We start from the raw sequence: 18919 nt of genomic DNA on the forward strand, positions 1-18919 counted from the left end.
TAAGCCTCTGATAGCTCCAAGTTAAAGAAAACATCAATTTATGTAGGTTTCCTGTTTTCCATATTTCCTAGTTTTGAATCTCACTCTGGATAAATGTAGAAGGAAATGTAAACAAATTTCATTTAATTTTTGTGAATCAACTGAATACTATCCACTTTGTAAAATTTTGTGGGGGAGAGAAGGGAGAATGTTCTCAAAGATGAAGAATCAGTTTAAACATTGATTTTAAAAAGAGAGAAAAACCTAGACTTAAAAAAACAACAACACTCAAAATTGTGTGATCTCAATTCATTTGCTGTAGGTGGCAGAATCAAGGGCCAAGTTAGGAGAAGGTTAATTTGTCTGGAAGAAAGCAAAATGTCAGTAAATAGAAAGGCAAAAGAAAGAACCATTTAAATGGTCTCATTGATGAAGATACAATTATAGCTAAATTGGTTCTCCCTCTCCCTCTCCTCCTCCCCCCTCTCCCTTCTCTCTCCCTCCCTTTTTTTTTTCTGGAACCCTCAGAGAGAGGTCTGGAACAAAAGGTCCAGTGAGCTGAAACTCATTTCTATTTGGTCTTTTTCAATGTGTGCAGCACAAGTGGCTGGTTTTATCTGTCTCCGCTGTGCAGAGTGAACCAGTTCCTAGCGTCCCTTGAAGGCTCCAGTAATTTTTCACCAAAGAGAACAGGCAGTAAAAGTCAGGATCTCCCAGCTCAAGCAATGGGAAACATTTGAATTTAAAGAGATCCTGGGGAATTTGAAAATGCTTAAGATTCAGGCAAAAGGAATCAATTTTAAATGGTTAGCAGAGAAAGGAATGGTCCCTAGTATAATTCTCCTGCCTCAGCCTCTGGGGTGGAACATCTTGGAGAACTTTTGAGGGTTTTATTGTTATTTTTGTTTCTTTTTTTTTTTTTACTAAAAAGGACAAGATTGGAGATTGGAGAACAATGTGTAATGAAAAGGGAGTACTGTAAGACTAGAAAGATTGATGGAAGTCTTGAATGCCAGAATTAAAATGTTTAAAATGGTATTCCCAGGAGCCAATGAAGATTTTGAGCCTAGGAATGGCTCAGGTCAGACTTAATTAGGTTAATTTGGCAATTGTGTGACACATTGGGAGAAGGGGGGAGACATTAGAGGGAGGACATTATGGTAGTCCAGTCATCAAGAGCCAGGCAATCCAACTCTCAGTTTGGAATGGTGGTCACATGAATGGATTCTAGAGGCATTGCCTGGGTACATTCAACATGAGCAGTTTTTTGTGCCTTTATTGAAGCTTAATAAGTGGATCAGCTAGTGGAGTCAGGAGGACCCGAGTTCAAATTCAGCCTCAGACACTGACTAGCTGTGTGACTGTGGACAAGTCACTTAACCCTGATTACCTGGAGAAAAAAAAGGAAACTTAATAAGTTACTGCTCTAGATGCTTTATAATCTAAAACCAAGGTCCCTCTTATTTCCACGGATTGCCCGCCACCCCCTCACTTTCATCCCCTCTTCTTCAGTCCTGTGGCTTCTCCCCTAATTCATCACCTTTTACCATGGACTAAAATTCCATTTCCCGAAGATCCCAGCAGAGACTTTCCTCAAATTCAGATCTCATTATGTCACTCTCCTTACCAAAGCATCCACCCCTTATTTTATTGCCCTTTGCTTTATTGCATTTTTTAAAAACAAATTGAAGGTTTGTCATGTCATGTCTGTGTCACATTTTGATAATTCTTGCAATATTTCAGACTTTTTCATTATTATTATACCTGCTTTGGTGACCTGTGATGCTATTGTAATTATTTTGGGACACCATGAATCACGCCCATATAAGAATGTAACCTTAATAAATGTGTGTTTTCCTATTGTTTCCCCAACTGGCCATTTCCCATCTTTCTCCTTGTCCTCATGCCCCCCTATTCCTAGAGATACAACCATATTGAAATTAAGCCAGTTAATATGGGACTGTGGCTCAGCTGCTTCCATTTTCTGTGCCTCAGTTTCCTTTATTTGTAAAATGACTAGACAACTTCTGAAATTGCTTCAATATCATTAGATTTGGAGTCAGGGAGAATTTGTAAATCATCTCCTTTGTCAGGCTCAGTTTCTTCATCTATAAAATATTCATAATAATAGAATCAATGCCAAATATAATATGTACCACTTCTCTTACAAGGATGTTATTAGAAAAGTACTTTTTGAATCTTTAAAGTGGTACAGAAATGGGACCCTATGGAGAATTATTATTCCTCAAAATCTATTTAAATTTTAACCTCTAATAGCTCCAGGTTAAAAAAACAAACAAACATCAATTCGTATAGGCGCCTGGTTCCCCATGTTTTCTAGTCTTGAATCTCACTACATTAAGTTCTAAAGTTTAAGTGAAAGAGCCGATTAAGAAGCAACTTCATTGCCACAGCCACCTCAGCCTTCAATAACCATTGCCCTCATCGGTCAGCAGCCATCCACACTGAAGCAAGACCCTCCACCAGCAAAAACATGAAGACTCACTGAAGACTTAGATGGTGGTCAGCATTTTTTGGCAATAAAGTATTTTAAATTAAGATGTCCATTTTTAAAAGATCTAACACTATTGCACACATAATAGACTACAGTATTGACATTTTTTATATGCACTAAAAAATCAAAAAGTTTACATGACTTGGTTTAGTGCAATATCCGCTTTATTGTTGTAGTCTGGAACCGAATCTGCACTATCTCCAAGACATGTCTGTTATCAGTAAACTCCCGTGGCATCCAGTTACTGCTAGGATCAAATTAATAAACTCCTCTGACATCTCAATTGTCCCAGAAGCCCTCTCCAGTCTTCTTACACAACTCCCCCTCTCTGTGTATTCAGGGCTTTCATCCTTGGTGCTCCATCTTCTGGGCTCCATGTTTTCCGGATGACTCCCATGCCTTTCCTCCATCCTTCTGCTTTCTTTCAAGAATGAGCTCCAGGGCAGCTAGGCGGTATAGTGGTTAGAGCACCAGCCCTGAAGGCAGGAGGACCTGAGTTCAAATATGGCCTCAGACACCTAACACTTGCTAGATGTGTGACCCTGGGCAAGTCACTTAACGCCAATTGCCTCAGCAAATATATATATGATCTCCAACAAGACCTTCTGTAGGAGACTTCCAGTTCTTCCCGGTTGCTATGGTCTGCCCATCCAAGATTACCATCTGTCTGCTTTGAAATTTTTATTTCAGTATGTATGTCTCCAGGAGAGAAAGTTAGCTCCCTGAGGGTAATGGCTGGATCTGTCATTGTTTTTGCAAACTTGGTATTTAGCATTGTCTCTAGAATTTAAGTATTTAATAAATGGTGGTTAATTAATAGGTAAAAGGTATGAAGTGATATGTTCAGAAAGTGCAATACTGATGACTAAGAGTAAAGAAGAAAGAGTTTTCCTCTTGGCTATGTTGAAAAAGGAAGTCTTCCTGCCTGCCATCTAGGGGAAGGGGTGGAGGGAGGGAAGGGAAAAGTCGGAACAGAAGTGAGTGCAAGGGATAATGTAAAACATTACCCAGGCATGGGCTCTGTCAATAAAAAGTTATAATAATAAAAAAGTAAAAAAAAAAAAAAAAAAAAAAAAAAAAAAAAAAAAAAGGAAGTCTTCAGGACCAGGTGAGACGCCCTGGTGGGTATAACATAAAATTCTTCTGGCTCAGTCAAACCTGTTTTGCTGTAGCCTCTCTTCCATTACCCCTGTTATTCTCCCTGAGGCTGGGCTGACGCAGGTCACTGGCCTTCCCACACAAGAGTCCACACCTTCTCTGCCAGTTCTCTGTCCTTTTTAGCCTGAGCATCTTCCCAGTGATGCTCATAGAGCCCTCCCCATTGTGCTGCCCTTTCTCTGAACATGCTCCAGCTTCTTCTCCATCTCCTTTCTGAAATACGGTGCTTACAGTTGAGAGCAGCCCTGCCCAGGGCTTTGGGTTTGGTTCCATTAATGTCCAGTGGTTTTGCATGGGCACCTTGTGTTCTGTACCACTGGAAGGGAAACCATTGTTCAGAGCCCGGATAATTTGAAGGTCCGAAGAGCACATTAGCATTTGGGGGCCATCACATCACACAGTTGACTTATTTTGAGCTCACACTCACAAGAACTCCCAGATCTTTTCCACACCAACTATTCTCTAGTTGCCCCTCCATCTTTTCCTTGTAATTGTTCATTTTTAAAATTTTAATATTGTGTATTGCATTTTATTGACATTTACCCTTGTTATATTTCAATGTTCCAGCCTCTGCCTCCCTTATTGATCTTCTCTTGGATCCACAATGCCAGAAGATGCACATTTTCACCTGTCTGCTAGAGTGGACTTCTTAAACTTTGTCCACTTTTGACCCCTTTTCACTGGAGAGATTTTTACATGACCCCAGGTATGCAGGTGTATAAAATAAGTATACAAATCAAACATTTATCCGTAATAAATCACAATTTCATGACTCCCCCACTCCAGTTATGATAGCCCATGTGGGGTCTCAAACTACAGTTTAAGAAGCTGGGAACTAGACTATTCATATAGCTTGGATGAGATGGAAATCTAATAGTTCTTGACTCTAATGAAATGAAAGACATCCCTTCCCTTCTCCTCAGGCCTGACCATCTGCTCTTCATCTATATGCTAGTCCCCAGCAATGTTATCTTACATATTTATATAACCCAACAACTTTTGGGCCTTGCCGAACAACCCACTTCTGCACCCCTAGGATTTCTGGGGGATTCCAACTGTATTATGAGCACAATCTAGCTTCCTTTTTTTTTTTTTTCTGTGCTTAACAGTGCTTAATGGGCAGTTACAGGTGAATAAATATTTTTTCATTCATTCATTCATTTTTGAATCCTGCTTCTATGATGTCCTTGTATTAGCTATCCCTCCCAGATTCATGGATCTCAAAAATTGATAAATGGGTTATCTATGGCTTAGTCCAAGCAATTGATAAAAATGTTGAACAGAACAGCGGAGGCCAGAATTGGGAGACGCGCCATAAGAGATTTCCTGCAAGTTAGTATCCAAGCGCCAGGTTCCGGTTCTCTCTAAGGCACTATTGGGGCCTGTGGATGCTCCTTTTTGTTCCAGGGATCACGGGGAACAGCTTCTTCCTTTGATGATTTAGCTACGTCTGCTTCGCTAGAGCTGGTCAGGGAAAATGAGAAAAATGAGAGCTGTCTCACCAATTCGCTTCTCTCTTATGTTGGGGGACATCAGGACGCGGATCTGGCACCAGAGTGTCACAGGTTTTAGAAGCAGATTCGATCTCGGCAATCACGGAGCCCCATTTTACAGATAAGAAAGTGGTAGGTGGGTGGGGGCTGCATCCAGTGCCAGGGTCTTTTCCTGTTTTGTTGTTGATTTGGAGGCAATAGGGATTGAGCTGCTTGCCCAGGGTTATCTAGCTAGTATCTGAGGCTGAATTTGAACTCAGGTCCTCCTGACTCCAGAACCTGAGTTCTGTCCCCTGTACACCCAGTTGCCCTCCAGGACTTTATCTAAAGAAGACCAATGTGGTGGAGATCCTGTGGGGCCAAGGAGCAAGTGACTCTGGGAAAGTAGTCTAAGAATGATCAGCAAATCAATGACGTTGGGTCCTGAAAACACTGGGAAGGAACACTTGGTTCCTTCACTGGTGACTTGACACACAGTCTCAGCAGAGTCTGTGAGGTCCCTTGAGTCTTATTTATTATTATTATTATTATTATTTTTTTTTTTTTTTGGCAAGAAGGAGAATCATTTTTATATCCCAGTCACCTCATCCTACCTGGGTGTTACCCTCCCCCCATCTCATCCTACTCACTCTTACCTGGGTGGGGACCCGTTACCCTCCCCCCATCTCATCTTACTCTTACCTGGATGAGGACCTGTTACCTCCCCCCATCCCATCCTCCTCCCGCCTGGGTGGCCTCCCCCACAAGAGCCATCACACCTTAGACACTCCTGTCACCAGGAAAAGGAAGAAAGTGCTTTTGAGACGCTTCTTCCATGGAGTCTGGTAACTCCCGATTCCCTGGCAAAGCCATGGGAGTGAGACCATTAGGGACAGAGGCGGGGACGCGGGAGGCGAGGGCCGGGCGGCCCCAGGAGTCCCCTGCCGTCGCCGGGAGGCAGCTGCAGGCCCAGCCACCTTCCCCGGGTCTGTGCTGCCTCCTGCAGTCCAGCCGGGTCATGTTCTCTCTCCTGATGCAAAGTGGAACAAGGTTTTATTCAGAGATCCTTTCACCTACAAACGCCCAGAAAATGCCAGAGCTGGAAGCTCCCTTACTCCTTCTCCAGCCTTTCCCCTCCTTTTACAAAGTGGGGAGCGCACCCATCCCATTGCTGTGGTTTGTCCTTCCTTCTCGAGGAGGTGACTCCATGACGTGCTGGTGAGGGAGGGATGGGCAAGGTCACCGGCCTCCCTGTCCCCTCCAGAGCCATCGGCGCCAGTGGCCGGACATAGATCCTGGAGGTCCTGGGAGAAGAGTCTTCAAGGCTCTCCGTTTGACTGAGGATGCGCCCTTCAGTGATCAGGGCAAAGAATCTCCTTCTTCATCTAGTCCAAAAAAACCTCAATAAATAAATGAATGAATTCAGGCGTGAAACATGCATCCCATAGTTAGGAAGTGGCAGAATCAAGATTAAATGTCCACTTAATAGGAAAGAAGAAAAACCTAAAGTGTTTTAGTTCAGGGTCAGGTGAATAGTGAGAGCCCAGACTGGAAAGGTAGATTGGTATGGAGGGATTTTAACTATAAGTCAAGAGTTTGGACTTTCTCTGGCAGAGAGATGATTCCCTTCAATCTCTACAGGATCCCCAAAATTGGAGTGCTAGAGAGAACTTCCCCTTAAAAGGCATTCAGACAATGAAAGGTGAATATGCAGAAGGAGTGTGAAAATTCAGATCTTACCAATGAAGATCAAAGCAGAATGAAGAGGTTTTTTTTGTTGCGTGCCAGGTAGTGTCCTAATCACTGTTCATACAAAAAAGCAGAAAGGGAGAAGGGCACAAAAGGCAAATGGCTATGTGCAGGCAAGATAGATCCAGCATAAAACGGAGGGTGATCTCAGAAGGAAGGTGGTGTGTGTGTATGTGTGTGTGTGTGTGTGAAAGAGAGAGAGAGAGAGAGAAAGAGAGAGAAAGAAAGAAATAGGTAGGGAGAGAAAGATAAGGAGAGAGAGAGAGGGAGGAGGAAGGGAGAAAGAAAGAGAAAGAGAGGGAGAGAGAGAGAGACAGAGAAAAAGAGAGAGACGGAGAGAGAGATGGGGTGGGGAGAGAGGGGAGGAAGGGAGAGAGAAGGGGGAGAGAGAGAAACAGAGGGGGGAGAGAGACACACACAGAGAGACAAAGAAAGACAGAGAAACAGAGAGAGACAGAGGCAGACAGAGAGAAAGAGAAGACAGTCAGAGACACATAGAGACAGACAAAGAGAGACAGAGAGGAGAGAGACACACACAGAGACAGAGTGACAGACAGACAGAGAGAAAGAGAAAGACAGAGACAAAGAGAGACAGAGAGAGATGGAGAGAGACAGAGACACCAAGACAGAGACAGAGAGACAGAGACAGAGAGATATAGAAAGACAGCCAGAGAGGGACAGGGGGGGGGGGGGGAGAAAGAGGGGAGGAATGTTTTCCTGCAGAAGACAGGATTTCATTATGGACATTAGAGAAGCTAAGAGCTAAAACTGAGAAGGGAAAAATTAAGCTAATGAAAAGTCAAGAGATGGAGTTTCAGGTGTGAGGAACAGGGAGTAAGCCAGTATAAGCTATATAGTCTGTATTGATGGGTAACATTTAAAAAGACTAAAAAAAATAGGAAGATTATAAAGGGCTTTCAAACACTTAACAGAAAATTCTGTATTTAAACCCGGAGATAATAGGAATTTGCTGAATTTGTGTGAGGGGGAGTTGGGTTGGGAGGGAAGGGATTATGTGGTGAGACCATTTTGGCAGCAAAGTGGAGGGTAAATTGAGGCAGGAGACCAATTAGGAGGCTATTACCATTGTTCAGGTGAGAAGTGACAAGAATATTAAGGCAGCCATGTCTCTGTGAGTGGAGAAAAAGGGTCAGATGTTAGAGATGTTGTGAAGAAGAAATAAGACACAGATTGGATATGTGTGGTAAGTACAAGAGAGGCGTAGCGATGATACCTGAGTGATAGTGAGAATGGTAGTACTCTTGACAGTAATTGGAAAGCTGGAAAGAAGGGAGGATGTGGGGAAAAGGTAATGAGTTCTGTTTTGAGCACTGAGTTAGAGATGTCTGTGAGACATGCAGTTCTAAATGTGCAAAAGGAGGGGCTGGGCAGGGTGGGGATGGGGACGGAGGGTGGATCCTCACAATACCCTGTGATTATTATCTCTATTTTACAACTAAGGAAACTGAGTCACACTGAGGTTAAGCCAGTTGCTCAGGTTCACACAGCTACTAAGTTATCCAAGGCCATATTTGACTTCAGGGCTTTTGATATCAGATCCAGCACTGTATCCACTGTGCCTGGAACTTGGGAGAGAGAGATTATAAATATACATATATAAATATACATATACATAAATATACATATCATATATTATATACAGTCACCCACACATATACCTAGAGATCATCTGCATGAAGATGAGAGTGGGAGTCATCAGAGCTTTTGATAATGAGGTCATCCAATGAGATAGAATAGAAGGAAAAGAAAAAGAGGGTCCAGGAGAGAGTTCTGGGAAACCCCTAAAGTTAGTTACCTGGATGAAATTCCAGCAAAGGAGACTGGAAACGAGCATTCAGTAGGAGCACTGTGAGAAAATCTAGAGAGAAGACAGCATCTAATAATAGATGATAGATAGGATCAGAGGCTACATAAATCAAAGCCAACATTATTTCATTTTCCCTATAGTAAATCTCCTTATTGAATCCCCATATGAATCAATAATCCTATGGGGTCATGGGAAATTAGGAAAATTAGAATCTCAGTGGTAGAGGGGTAAATAGAGGCCCAGTGAATCATGCAATATTGTTAGGAAAATTCATACTTTTACAAGGGTAACAGAAAAATCTGAAAGGCTTTGCCTACCTTTATCTTTTTTACCTCAATACCCATGTCAAGAAAGAGCTTCTATGAATAGACATTTCCCCATCAACACTTTATAAGTTAAATAAAGGATGTAGATTAGGTGATCCCCAATGTTCTTTCCAGCTCTAGATGCTGTGATTCAATGAATATGAGTATAAGGAGGGCAAACCAGCTTTTAGTATGACTCTTGGGAGCATAAATACAAGACGACTCCAGGGATGCTATTAATTCCTTGAGATATGAAATGAACCAGAGAAAAGACTGATATGGAAATAGGTTTAGAAGAATTGCCCATGTTTAATGGATTTTGGATTACTTGCTGCCTTGGGGAGGGAGGAGAGAGAAAGAAAAACCTGGAACACAAGGTTTTGCAAAGGTGAGTGTTGAAAACCACCTTTGCATGTGTTTGGAAAAGTAAAATACTATTAAAAAGAATTGACTTATAGGTAGGTGAGAATTGCACAAAATGAGAAAAGTCTGGATCTGTGGTAATGGGAGCAATGTCTACTCTGATGAAATCAGAGCCACTAAGATAGAGAAAACTTTTGGGGAAGTAGTTTACAGGAAGAGGCAGGCAGCTGTTTTGATCCTCTTGCAGTTAGTTAGGCTTAGGAATCCAACTCAAAAATCACCATAGTAATATGAAATCATAAAAACTTCCAGTGAGGTCACACATCCCGTCAGAATTTACACACAAGGGACTATTGTCCACTGGAAGATTAAGCAGTTTTAGTCAGCCTAGATGTTTTAGAGCTGTAGGATCAAATGCCTTCCTATCAAAATAATCACGAGGGATCAAAAGCCAACAGCAACAAAAGTCAGGACCAGGACCCAGATACCTCCTTCCTCAGAGGGTCTCACAGAACTTTGCCCATGTGGGGCTCTAAGGTAAGAACTGTTCAGGTTAACCCCTACTAATTTAAGCAAATGGAAGACATTCCTGTTAGAGTAATACAATTTATTTCTCTTCTTCTTTTTTAAAAATAGCATGATCTTTAATATTAAAGCTGGATATTCATTTAGAATATATTGTGGAGTATAGTACAAAGTGTTGCTCTAAACCTAATTTCTGCCAGACTGATTTCCCAGTTTTCCTAGGGGTTTTTTATCAAATAAAGAATTTTTTTCTTGGTGATTTATATTTCTGGCTTTATCAAGCACTATATTATTCAGTTCTACTTTTTCTGATCCTCCCTGCTATAACTGTTCCATTTTTGTCTCTAGTTTTTAACTAACATCAGATAGTTTCGATGACAATGCTTTATAATATTGTTAGTGGGCTAGAAATAGCTAATTTTCTCTTTGTTCTTACTTCTTTTCATCCTTTCCTTTAATAGTGTAGGATTTTTATTTTTCCAAATAACTTTTATTATTATTTTATCAAGTTTTGTAAAGCATCCTCTTGGTAATTTGATTGGAATTGCATTAAAAGTGTAAATTTACTTTGGAGACCTTGTCATTTTTATTTTATTGATACAGTTTGCCTATGAGCACTTAATTATTCCTCTGTCGATTTAAGTTGTTCTTTAGGGTGCATTTTATAACGCAATCTCTACAAGTCTTTTGGGTGCTTTAGTGCAGTTGATCTTCAGACAGCTTATATATTTTCTGGTTATTTAGAATGGGGTTTCTCTTTCTATTTTTTTGCTGGCTGGGTTTTATTTTTACATAGAAAGGCTATTATAGATTTGAGAAAGTATATTGTGGAGCCTGTCATTTTGCCTCATTTATTATCTCAATGAGCATCTTAGAGGATTCTCTGGGGTTTTCTAAGTAGAGTAACGGACAGTTTTATCTTCTCTTTACCCATCTCTGCGCTTTTAATTTTTTTTCTCTCTTATTGCTGTTGCTAGCATTTCCAGAACTACAGCAACATGATCATGGGAGGAGCGGGCATCCTTGCTTTATTCCCATATGTATTGGTCAAGGTTCTAGTATATGATGCTTGCTTTTGATGGATACATATATGCATATATACATAATATGTATATATATATATATATATATATATATAAAAGCTTCACTATGCCTATCCGCTTATAGTTTGCCAAGAAAAATACTTAGGAATGTTAATTTCTAAGTATTTTTCTTGGTAAACTCTAAAAGATGTTAGTCTCTCCCAGTGAGTGGCCACCTCCTGCATTTGAGGGGATTAAAACCCCAGCTGCTCAGCCTGGTAGGTGAACCCCCTGCCATGGAAGTGTCTCAGTGGATAAAGCAATGGGCCTGTAGAAGACATCAGCTATTGGACCTGTTTGCCTCAGTTTCCCCATCTGTAAAATGGGCTAGAGAAGAAATGGCCCCCGGCTGCAGTATCTTTGCCGAGAAAAGACCGAAGGGGGTTGGGAACAGTTGGACGCACGACTGATGTGGCTCAAGGGTCTTCTTCCGTTTGCAATGCCTTGTCGGGGTCCTTAAGAGGTGCTGCAGTACAACACCCACGGGCGCCTGATACGGCTGGGGTCAGCAGGCTGTATGTTCTTCTGGCTTCTGCCAGGACAGCGGAAGCCGCCGGAGGGAAAGCTGCTGCCGGAGGAGGGGTTTCAGTTAGCACTTAATAAATGCTTATTGTGGAATCAGCTAGCACTTAATAAATGCTTATTGTGGAATCGGCCGGCACTCAATAAATGCTTTATTGTTGAATCGGCCGGCACTCAATAAATGCTTATTGCGGAATCGGCCGGCACTCAATAAATGCTTATTGCGGAATCGGCCGGCACTCAATAAATGCTTATTGCGGAATCGGCCGGCACTCAATAAATGCTTATTGCGGAATCGGCCGGCACTCAATAAATGCTTATTGCGGAATCGGCCGGCACTCAATAAATGCTTATTGCGGAATCGGCCGGCACTCAATAAATGCTTATTGCGGAATCGGCCGGCACTCAATAAATGCTTTATTCGGAATCGGCCGGCACTCAATAAATGCTTTATTGCGGAATCGGCCGGCACTCAATAAATGCTTATTGCGGAATCGGCCGGCACTCAATAAATGCTTATTGCGGAATCGGCCGGCACTCAATAAATGCTTATTGCGGAATCGGCCGGCACTCAATAAATGCTTATTGCGGAATCGGCCGGCACTCAATAAATGCTTATTGCGGAATCGGCCGGCACTCAATAAATGCTTATTGCGGAATCGGCCGGCACTCAATAAATGCTTATTGCGGAATCGGCCGGCACTCAATAAATGCTTATTGCGGAATCGGCCGGCACTCAATAAATGCTTATTGCGGAATCGGCCGGCACTCAATAAATGCTTTATTGCGGAATCGGCCGGCACTCAATAAATGCTTATTGCGGAATCGGCCGGCACTCAATAAATGCTTATTGCGGAATCGGCCGGCACTCAATAAATGCTTATTGCGGAATCGGCCGGCACTCAATAAATGCTTATTGCGGAATCGGCCGGCACTCAATAAATGCTTATTGCGGAATCGGCCGGCACTCAATAAATGCTTATTGCGGAATCGGCCGGCACTCAATAAATGCTTATTGTGGAAGTTGAGGACTCCGAGGGACCGCGCTGATAACTCTCCCGGCGGGAGCCGAGCAGAGCAGACCGGGCGCAGAGGGAAAAGCCTCTCCTTGGAGTCGGATCTAGACTCTTTTTTCCTTGGACTTCTTTCCTTCTGTTGAGGGCCGAGCGGAGGAGGAGTAGACGCGGGCTCTGTGCCAGGCTCTGGGTCAGGCACTTTACTTGAGCCTCACGACTACCCCGGGAGGAGGTGCTCTCCTTACGCCCGTTTTACGAACGAGGAAACCGAGGCGGGCAGAAGCCGGGAGCCCCGCCCAGCTAATAAGTGTCGGAGGACACGTTTGAACTCTGGTCTTCCGGCGCTCCTCTACAGAGTGCAAGCAGAGCCCGCGACCGCTAGGGGGCGACGCCACGCCAGCCTTACGGAATTCAACCCGGCGTCCTTAGGCTCCGCCCACCAGGGCACTTCCGGCCCGGATTCGGGCCTAGGCCTGGGAGTCTCCGAGAGCGAGAGCGGCGACGGTAGGCGCGGGGGGACTGCTGGGGAGCCACGCCTGCCCGCCGGGGCGCATGCGCGGGTGGGGGCCGGCTTTCTGTTTGGGGGGGGTCGGGGCGAAGGAGGGGGGGGGGGGGGGGGGGGGGGGGGGGGGGGGGGGGGGGGGGCCCCGCGGGCACGCGGCCGGTGAGCTCCCCCCTTTCCCGCGGGGGTTGGTCCGCGCCACGGAAGCGGCTGCGCGCCAGCCTCGTCCTGGGCGCCCTGAACGCCGGCCCCCTGCCCCCTCCCCGGAGCGCGCCCCGGCCCCGCCCGGCCTTCGCCGCCGCGTACGTGCGCGAGAGCCCGCGGGGACCCTTCCCTGCCGTCCGCCCCGGGGGGGATGAGGGGGAGTCCTCCCCACGATCCTCCCCCATCTCTCCCCCCTCTCTCCCCCCGGGGGCCGCTCTCTCGGAGACCCCTCCCCACCAGCCCCCCCCCCTCCGCTCGGAGACTCCCCCCCCATCTCTGAGCATCTGGGGGGAGGGGCTGCCCCCGCCTAGCAGCCCTTGACGGCCTCCTCCCCCGCCCTCTTTCCCAGCCGCCCCCTCCCCCGCGTCCCCAGGCGCCTGGCACACAGTAGGCGCTCCCAAGGGCCCAGTGGGGCCTTTGCCAGGGCCGGCGGTGGGTGGGACCTGGCGCTTGGGAGACTCGGGGGTCGGGCGCCGGGCTCCTCGGCGCCCCCTGCCTCGCGTGGGCCGCTGCTCCGGGGCACGCGGCCCGCCTTTTTCCCACGGAGGCAGCCGGCTGTCGGGGGCACGTGTTCCTGCCTTCCGTTAATAAGCAGCTTTCCTCCTCTCCCTCGGAGTGGGTCTGTGTGGGAGAACGGCCAACGTTGTGTCACTTCCAGTGTTTGCAAAGTGCCTCATGAATACCGTCTCATCAGCCCTCACGACACCCTGGGGGAGGGGGGGAGACGCTGTGTCACCCCATTTTACGGATGAGCGAACTGAGGCAGAGGGGTTAAAGGACTTCCCAGGGTCACAGCCGGGGTCAGAGGGCGTGGTAATGGAGCGCCGCCCGTTCCCATGTTGGCCGGGCCCCCAAACGAGTGTCTGAGCTGCTGTTCCAGGGCTGGGGGGACGCGGCCTCGGGGGGTGTCTGGGGCGGAAGCATTCGGAGGAATGGGCCTTGTGACCGTGGAAAAACCTGTCAGTGCCGCCATCTGTAAAATGGGCATAAGGCCGGCCTCGCCGCCTTCTGAGGGGGACTCTGGCCGGAGACTGCGGGTCCCCGCGGCGCTGCTCCCAGATGAGGCCCTCGCCTCCGCGGCCCGAGTGCTGGTCTTGGAGCCTCTCTGTCCCCTTGCTGATCCTCGCCTTTTGTTTCTCACAGGGAACATGGAGGAGCTAAGCCAAGCCCTGGCGAGCAGTTTTTCAGTCTCCCAAGACCTGAACAGCCCCTCGGCGCCCCACCCTCGCCTGGCCCAGTACAAGTCCAAGTACAGCTCCCTGGAGCAGAGCGAGAGGCGCCGGAAGCTGCTGGAGCTTCAGAAGTCGTACGTGAGCCTCTCCCCCAGCTCCGGGGCCGCCTGGCCCCTCCAGCCCTGCGCTCTGGCCCACAGGTCCCCCTTCTGTGTGGCAGTGGCGGGAGGCTTTTCAGGCCGGGGCCTGGGAAGAGACGAGGGTGCGCTGTCCCAGCCCGGCCGTAAGCCAGAGCCATCTGTAGGAACCGTCCCGCTTCGTTGTTGCTCTAGATTCTGCCCTGTCCCGGGGGAGAAGGCGCCGCGCCCGGGTGGATCCTTGGAGCTCATTCCTCTGCCCCCTCTGGGTCCCCACCCCTCGTTGTGGCTTCCTTGTGATTCTGTGGCCCGGGGAAGCTTGGCATTGGTGCCTATTTCCTATCCTCCTTCCTCTTGGATGCTTTCTCCAGGCACGGGGACTTAGGAAGTCCCCCGTCAGCCCGGGGAAACGCCTTCCGCGTGCTCTACCCCAAACGCCGCCCGGCCGGGATGAGCCCCGCGGCTGGGAGGCAGGGCTCGGGGCAGGGCTGGTTCTCTGCCCTGTCGGCACCTCTGTGTAAGCGGGCACGGCCGCGGGATGGCCCCGGGCAGGGGCGCCTCCCTGGTGGAGGATGTTTGCAAGTCCTGTGCTCGCAGATTCCACGTCCAGATGGCTCTTATTCTTGGAGTAAAAGGCTTTTATGTACGGTTAAGAGGGAGGGAAAGGAAGCCGGGAGCTTGTGGTGACTCGCCCACTCCTGTTGGCTGGCTCGGGTTTTCAGTTGGTAGGGATGCTTCTAAGGCAGGATCCTGAGGGAACTCTACAGGGTTTCAGGTAAAAGTCACTTAAGCCACTTGAAAAGCCAGCTTTGTGATTGACACGGCAATTTGGAAATGGCACAGACGCCCAGTAGGAGGGGCGTCGCAGAAGTTGAAGTGCTGTCACTAAGGAGGGAGGCACCGTGTCTGCGGGTAGCGGGGTAAGCGGTGAACACAGGCGTAAGTAAGAGAGGCCTCTAACACCGACCACAAGTGGGATCAAGGAATATCCCCCAGACCCCTCTCGGAGAGAGGCCGCCGTCGTATACAGAGGCCGGGATGCTTTGAGAGTTTGCTGAACTACTGAAATCACGCGTCAACATTTAAAAGCTCATAAACCCAGATTGGAATATACTCGAAATGACAAGGATAAGGGTTCTGTTAGGACATTGTAATTAAAATCATGTTGTGTCTTCCCAAGAGTGCGAGCTAACTGTGCCCTGAGGGTCTCCCCCAGTGTATTGGAAGCTTCTTGAAGGGCGGCTGTTTGACTTTTCCAGTGCTTGGCACAGCACAGCATTTTATGTGTCAGGTATATAAGCTGTGTTTGCATGAATGAGTGATTGAATGAAAACAAAAATATTATTGACACATGGATTCCAGTTCTTAGAAAGCTAGAAAGGGAATTTGGAGACCTGTGATTAGTCTTTAATTGCTTATAGTTTGTTTCTATGAAGCTTTTTAAGCCCAGTTTTAAAAACCTATTTTTAAAAAGGGCATCCTTTGTTAGTCTTCAAAATGAAAAGGGAGAACTCGCCACTAATGAAGAAGAAATTAGAACAATAATTAGGAGTCATTTTGCCCAACTTTGTGCCAATAAATTTGATAAATGAAATGGAAGAATACCTTCAAAAATATACTTGCCCAGATTAACAGAGGAAGAAGTAAATAGACTAAACAGTCCCATTTTAGAAAAAGAAATAGAATAAAAAGGGCATCCTGAAAGTTATCTTTTTGAAAACCTCAAAGGGACAGGCAAAAGGCTTGTCTTCTTCCCAGAAAGCCTGAGGGAAACACAATGTTACTAGTTTGTCTGTGTCTCTTTTCCCTCTCCCCAAGTTTTTTGTTCCTCCTCATTCTAGTTAATCTGAAATGGAGTTTCTGCAGATGCATAACTGTGGCTCCAGATCAAGCAGCCTGGCCTTTCCATCTGACAGACGAGCCAAGCAGAGGGAATTACGGAATCCCACTTGGAAAATTCATTTTCAAATGTCTGGACTTATTTAGAAAAGTTATCCCTTGTTAAAATGACTGAGAAAGAGATTACTAACACAGCTTTCTGGCTGCAGCCCCACGTCACCCCCTCTTCTGCTTCCAGAACATGCCAGCATTTGGAGCCTCTTCCTTATTTGCACGCCATTACATGCTTTTAAGAAAGCGTCTGTGCCCCCCTCCCCCCTTTCTCTTTTTAAAGCAAGCGACTAGACTATGTGAATCATGCCAGGAGATTGGCTGAGGATGATTGGACGGGATTGGATAATGAGGAAGATAAGGAAGAGGAAGGCATGGACATTGACACTGGCAGGAAGCTGCCAAGGCGCTACGCTAACCAGGTGAGTCATCAGCAGGTGTCCCTCATCCCTCTGAGGTTGGTGATACAGTTCCAAGAATAAGTACAAGTGATGGTATCCCTTGGGTACTGGCACTGGACAGGGTGTGACCAGGAGATGGGGGAAGAGTGTTAGATAAAACTGGGTTAGCTTGGGGCAGACAAAAGGATCTGACCAATTTTTACATGCATTTGTGATTTGGGGTTGAATTTTGGAGTTGTAAGTGACCTGAGAGATCGTCCCGATTAACCTTCTAATTTTACAAAATTGGAAACTGAGGTCCAGAGCCAGTGAAGGACTTATGTGAAATCCTATAGCTTCTTACTAGTAAATTTTGTTTCTTCACTCCATTTCTTTCTGCCATACCACTTTACCATATGTCTTTTTTACATGCCATATATAGATCTTTTTGAGCATGTAGAAGAAATTTTATTGCAGGGTTTATTAAGGAAACATCTTATTCATCTAGCATTATCATGACATGGGGGTCCATGCTTGAAATTTCCCATGCTTGAAATACTTGCTGCTAAAAAAGTCACTTTAACCTCTCTTATGTTTTTACATCTTCTTTCTTAAGCATCTCTTTCTCATGGAGTTTAACTCTTCTTTGATAATCTAATCATCATTGTAAGCATCCATTCCAATCTGTGCTGAGGTGGAGTTTGCCTGTTTTTTATTCTTTCTTTTCTTTTTTTTTTTTTTTTTAATAGCTTTTTATTGTCAAAAATATGCAGAGATACTTTTCAACATTCACTCTTGCAAAACCTCATGTTACAAATTTTCTTCCCTTCTCCCCGCCCCCTTCCCTAGACAACAAGTAATCCAACATGTTCAACATGTACGATTCTATACATATTTCCACATTTATTGTAGTGCACTAGAAAAATCAGATCAAAAAGGGAGGGGGAAATGAGAAGGAAAAAAAAAAGCAGGCAAACAAACAAAAAAAGTGAAAATACCATGTGGTGATCCACATACAGTCCCCCTAATCCTCTCTCTGGATGCAGATGGTTCTCTCCATCCCAAGTCTATTGGAATTGGCCTGAATCACTTCTTTATTGGAAAGAGCCACCTCCATCAGAATTGATCACCACAATCTTGTTGCCACGTACAATGTTGTCTTGTATTCTCACTCCCCTTAGCATCAGTTCATGTAAGTCTCCAGGCCTCTCTGAAATCATCTTGCTGATCGTTTCTTACAGAACAATAATATTCCATAATATTCACATACCATAGCTTATTCAGCCATTCTCCAGTTGATGGGCATCTATCTACTCTATTTCCAGTTCCTTGCCCCTATGAAAAGGGCTGCCACAAACATTTTTGTACATGTGGGTCCTTTTCCCTTTCTTAAAATCTTTTTGGGATACAGGCCCAGTAGAGCCACTGATGGACCAAAGGATATGCACAGCTTTATAGCCTTTGGGCATAGTTTCAAATTGCTCTTCAGAATGGTTGGGTCAGTTCATAACTCCACCAATAATGTATTAGTGTCCTAGTTTTTCCACATGCCCTCCAATATTTATCATTATCTTTTTCTGTTGTCTTCTGCTTTTTATTATGTCATTTCCCTCTTCTTTAGCAGTCACATCTGGTGACTGCTAAAGTCTGTATGTCTGCTGTTTTTGCTTTCCATACAATTTTTTAGGTGCCAACATAGAAAGACCTTTGTTTTTCTTAGGAAGAATGTGCATGGGCTTTGTGATAGTTGTTTTTGCCCCTTGGAGGCCATTTAGGCCTAAGTGAAATAATTGTGCTGTTTGGGGTAAGTAGAGAATTTATACTAAGCATATTTGGAAATGAAATCAAAATTTCTTGTGCAGGCTGGTAAGCACTTGGAGGTGCAGCAGGAGAATTTATTATAGGCATGAAAATGCAGACTGTTCTGTGTTCACATGTTTCTGATGGCTGGGGTAGGAATTACTTTGTCAGTGTTTCAGGAGGTGATTTTTTTCCGCAGAAGTTACAAGAGCAACAATGTGTGTTTTTTTGCCCTCAAGGTGTCATTATACAACCAGTTGAGTGCAGGAAGGAGTTCCTCTCCCTCAAGGATTTTACAATACTTTTATAATACAGATGCT

General features: G+C 45.5%; 1 protein-coding gene across 3 annotated transcripts in view; it reads left to right on the forward strand.

Annotated features, from left to right (window-relative positions):
• The first annotated feature begins 9726 nt into the window (after window positions 1-9726).
• The window catches only part of SNUPN (snurportin 1), a 30347-nt gene continuing 21154 nt past the window's right edge, over window positions 9727-18919 (forward strand). Inside the window, exons 1-3 of one of the 3 annotated variants that reach the window (XM_031956568.1) lie at window positions 9727-9906; window positions 14364-14526; window positions 16703-16841. In XM_031956568.1, the coding sequence (XP_031812428.1) occupies window positions 14369-14526; window positions 16703-16841 (297 nt within the window). In that variant the 5' untranslated portion in view covers window positions 9727-9906; window positions 14364-14368. Of the gene's footprint in view, window positions 9907-12914; window positions 13019-13192; window positions 13319-14363; window positions 14527-16702; window positions 16842-18919 lie in introns of those variants that run through there. The other 2 variants (XM_031956569.1, XM_031956570.1) reach the window with 2 other exon arrangements.

This window comes from Sarcophilus harrisii, chromosome 2 (assembly GCF_902635505.1).
Source record: "Sarcophilus harrisii chromosome 2, mSarHar1.11, whole genome shotgun sequence".
In the NCBI taxonomy this organism is placed as follows: Eukaryota; Metazoa; Chordata; class Mammalia; order Dasyuromorphia; family Dasyuridae; genus Sarcophilus; species Sarcophilus harrisii.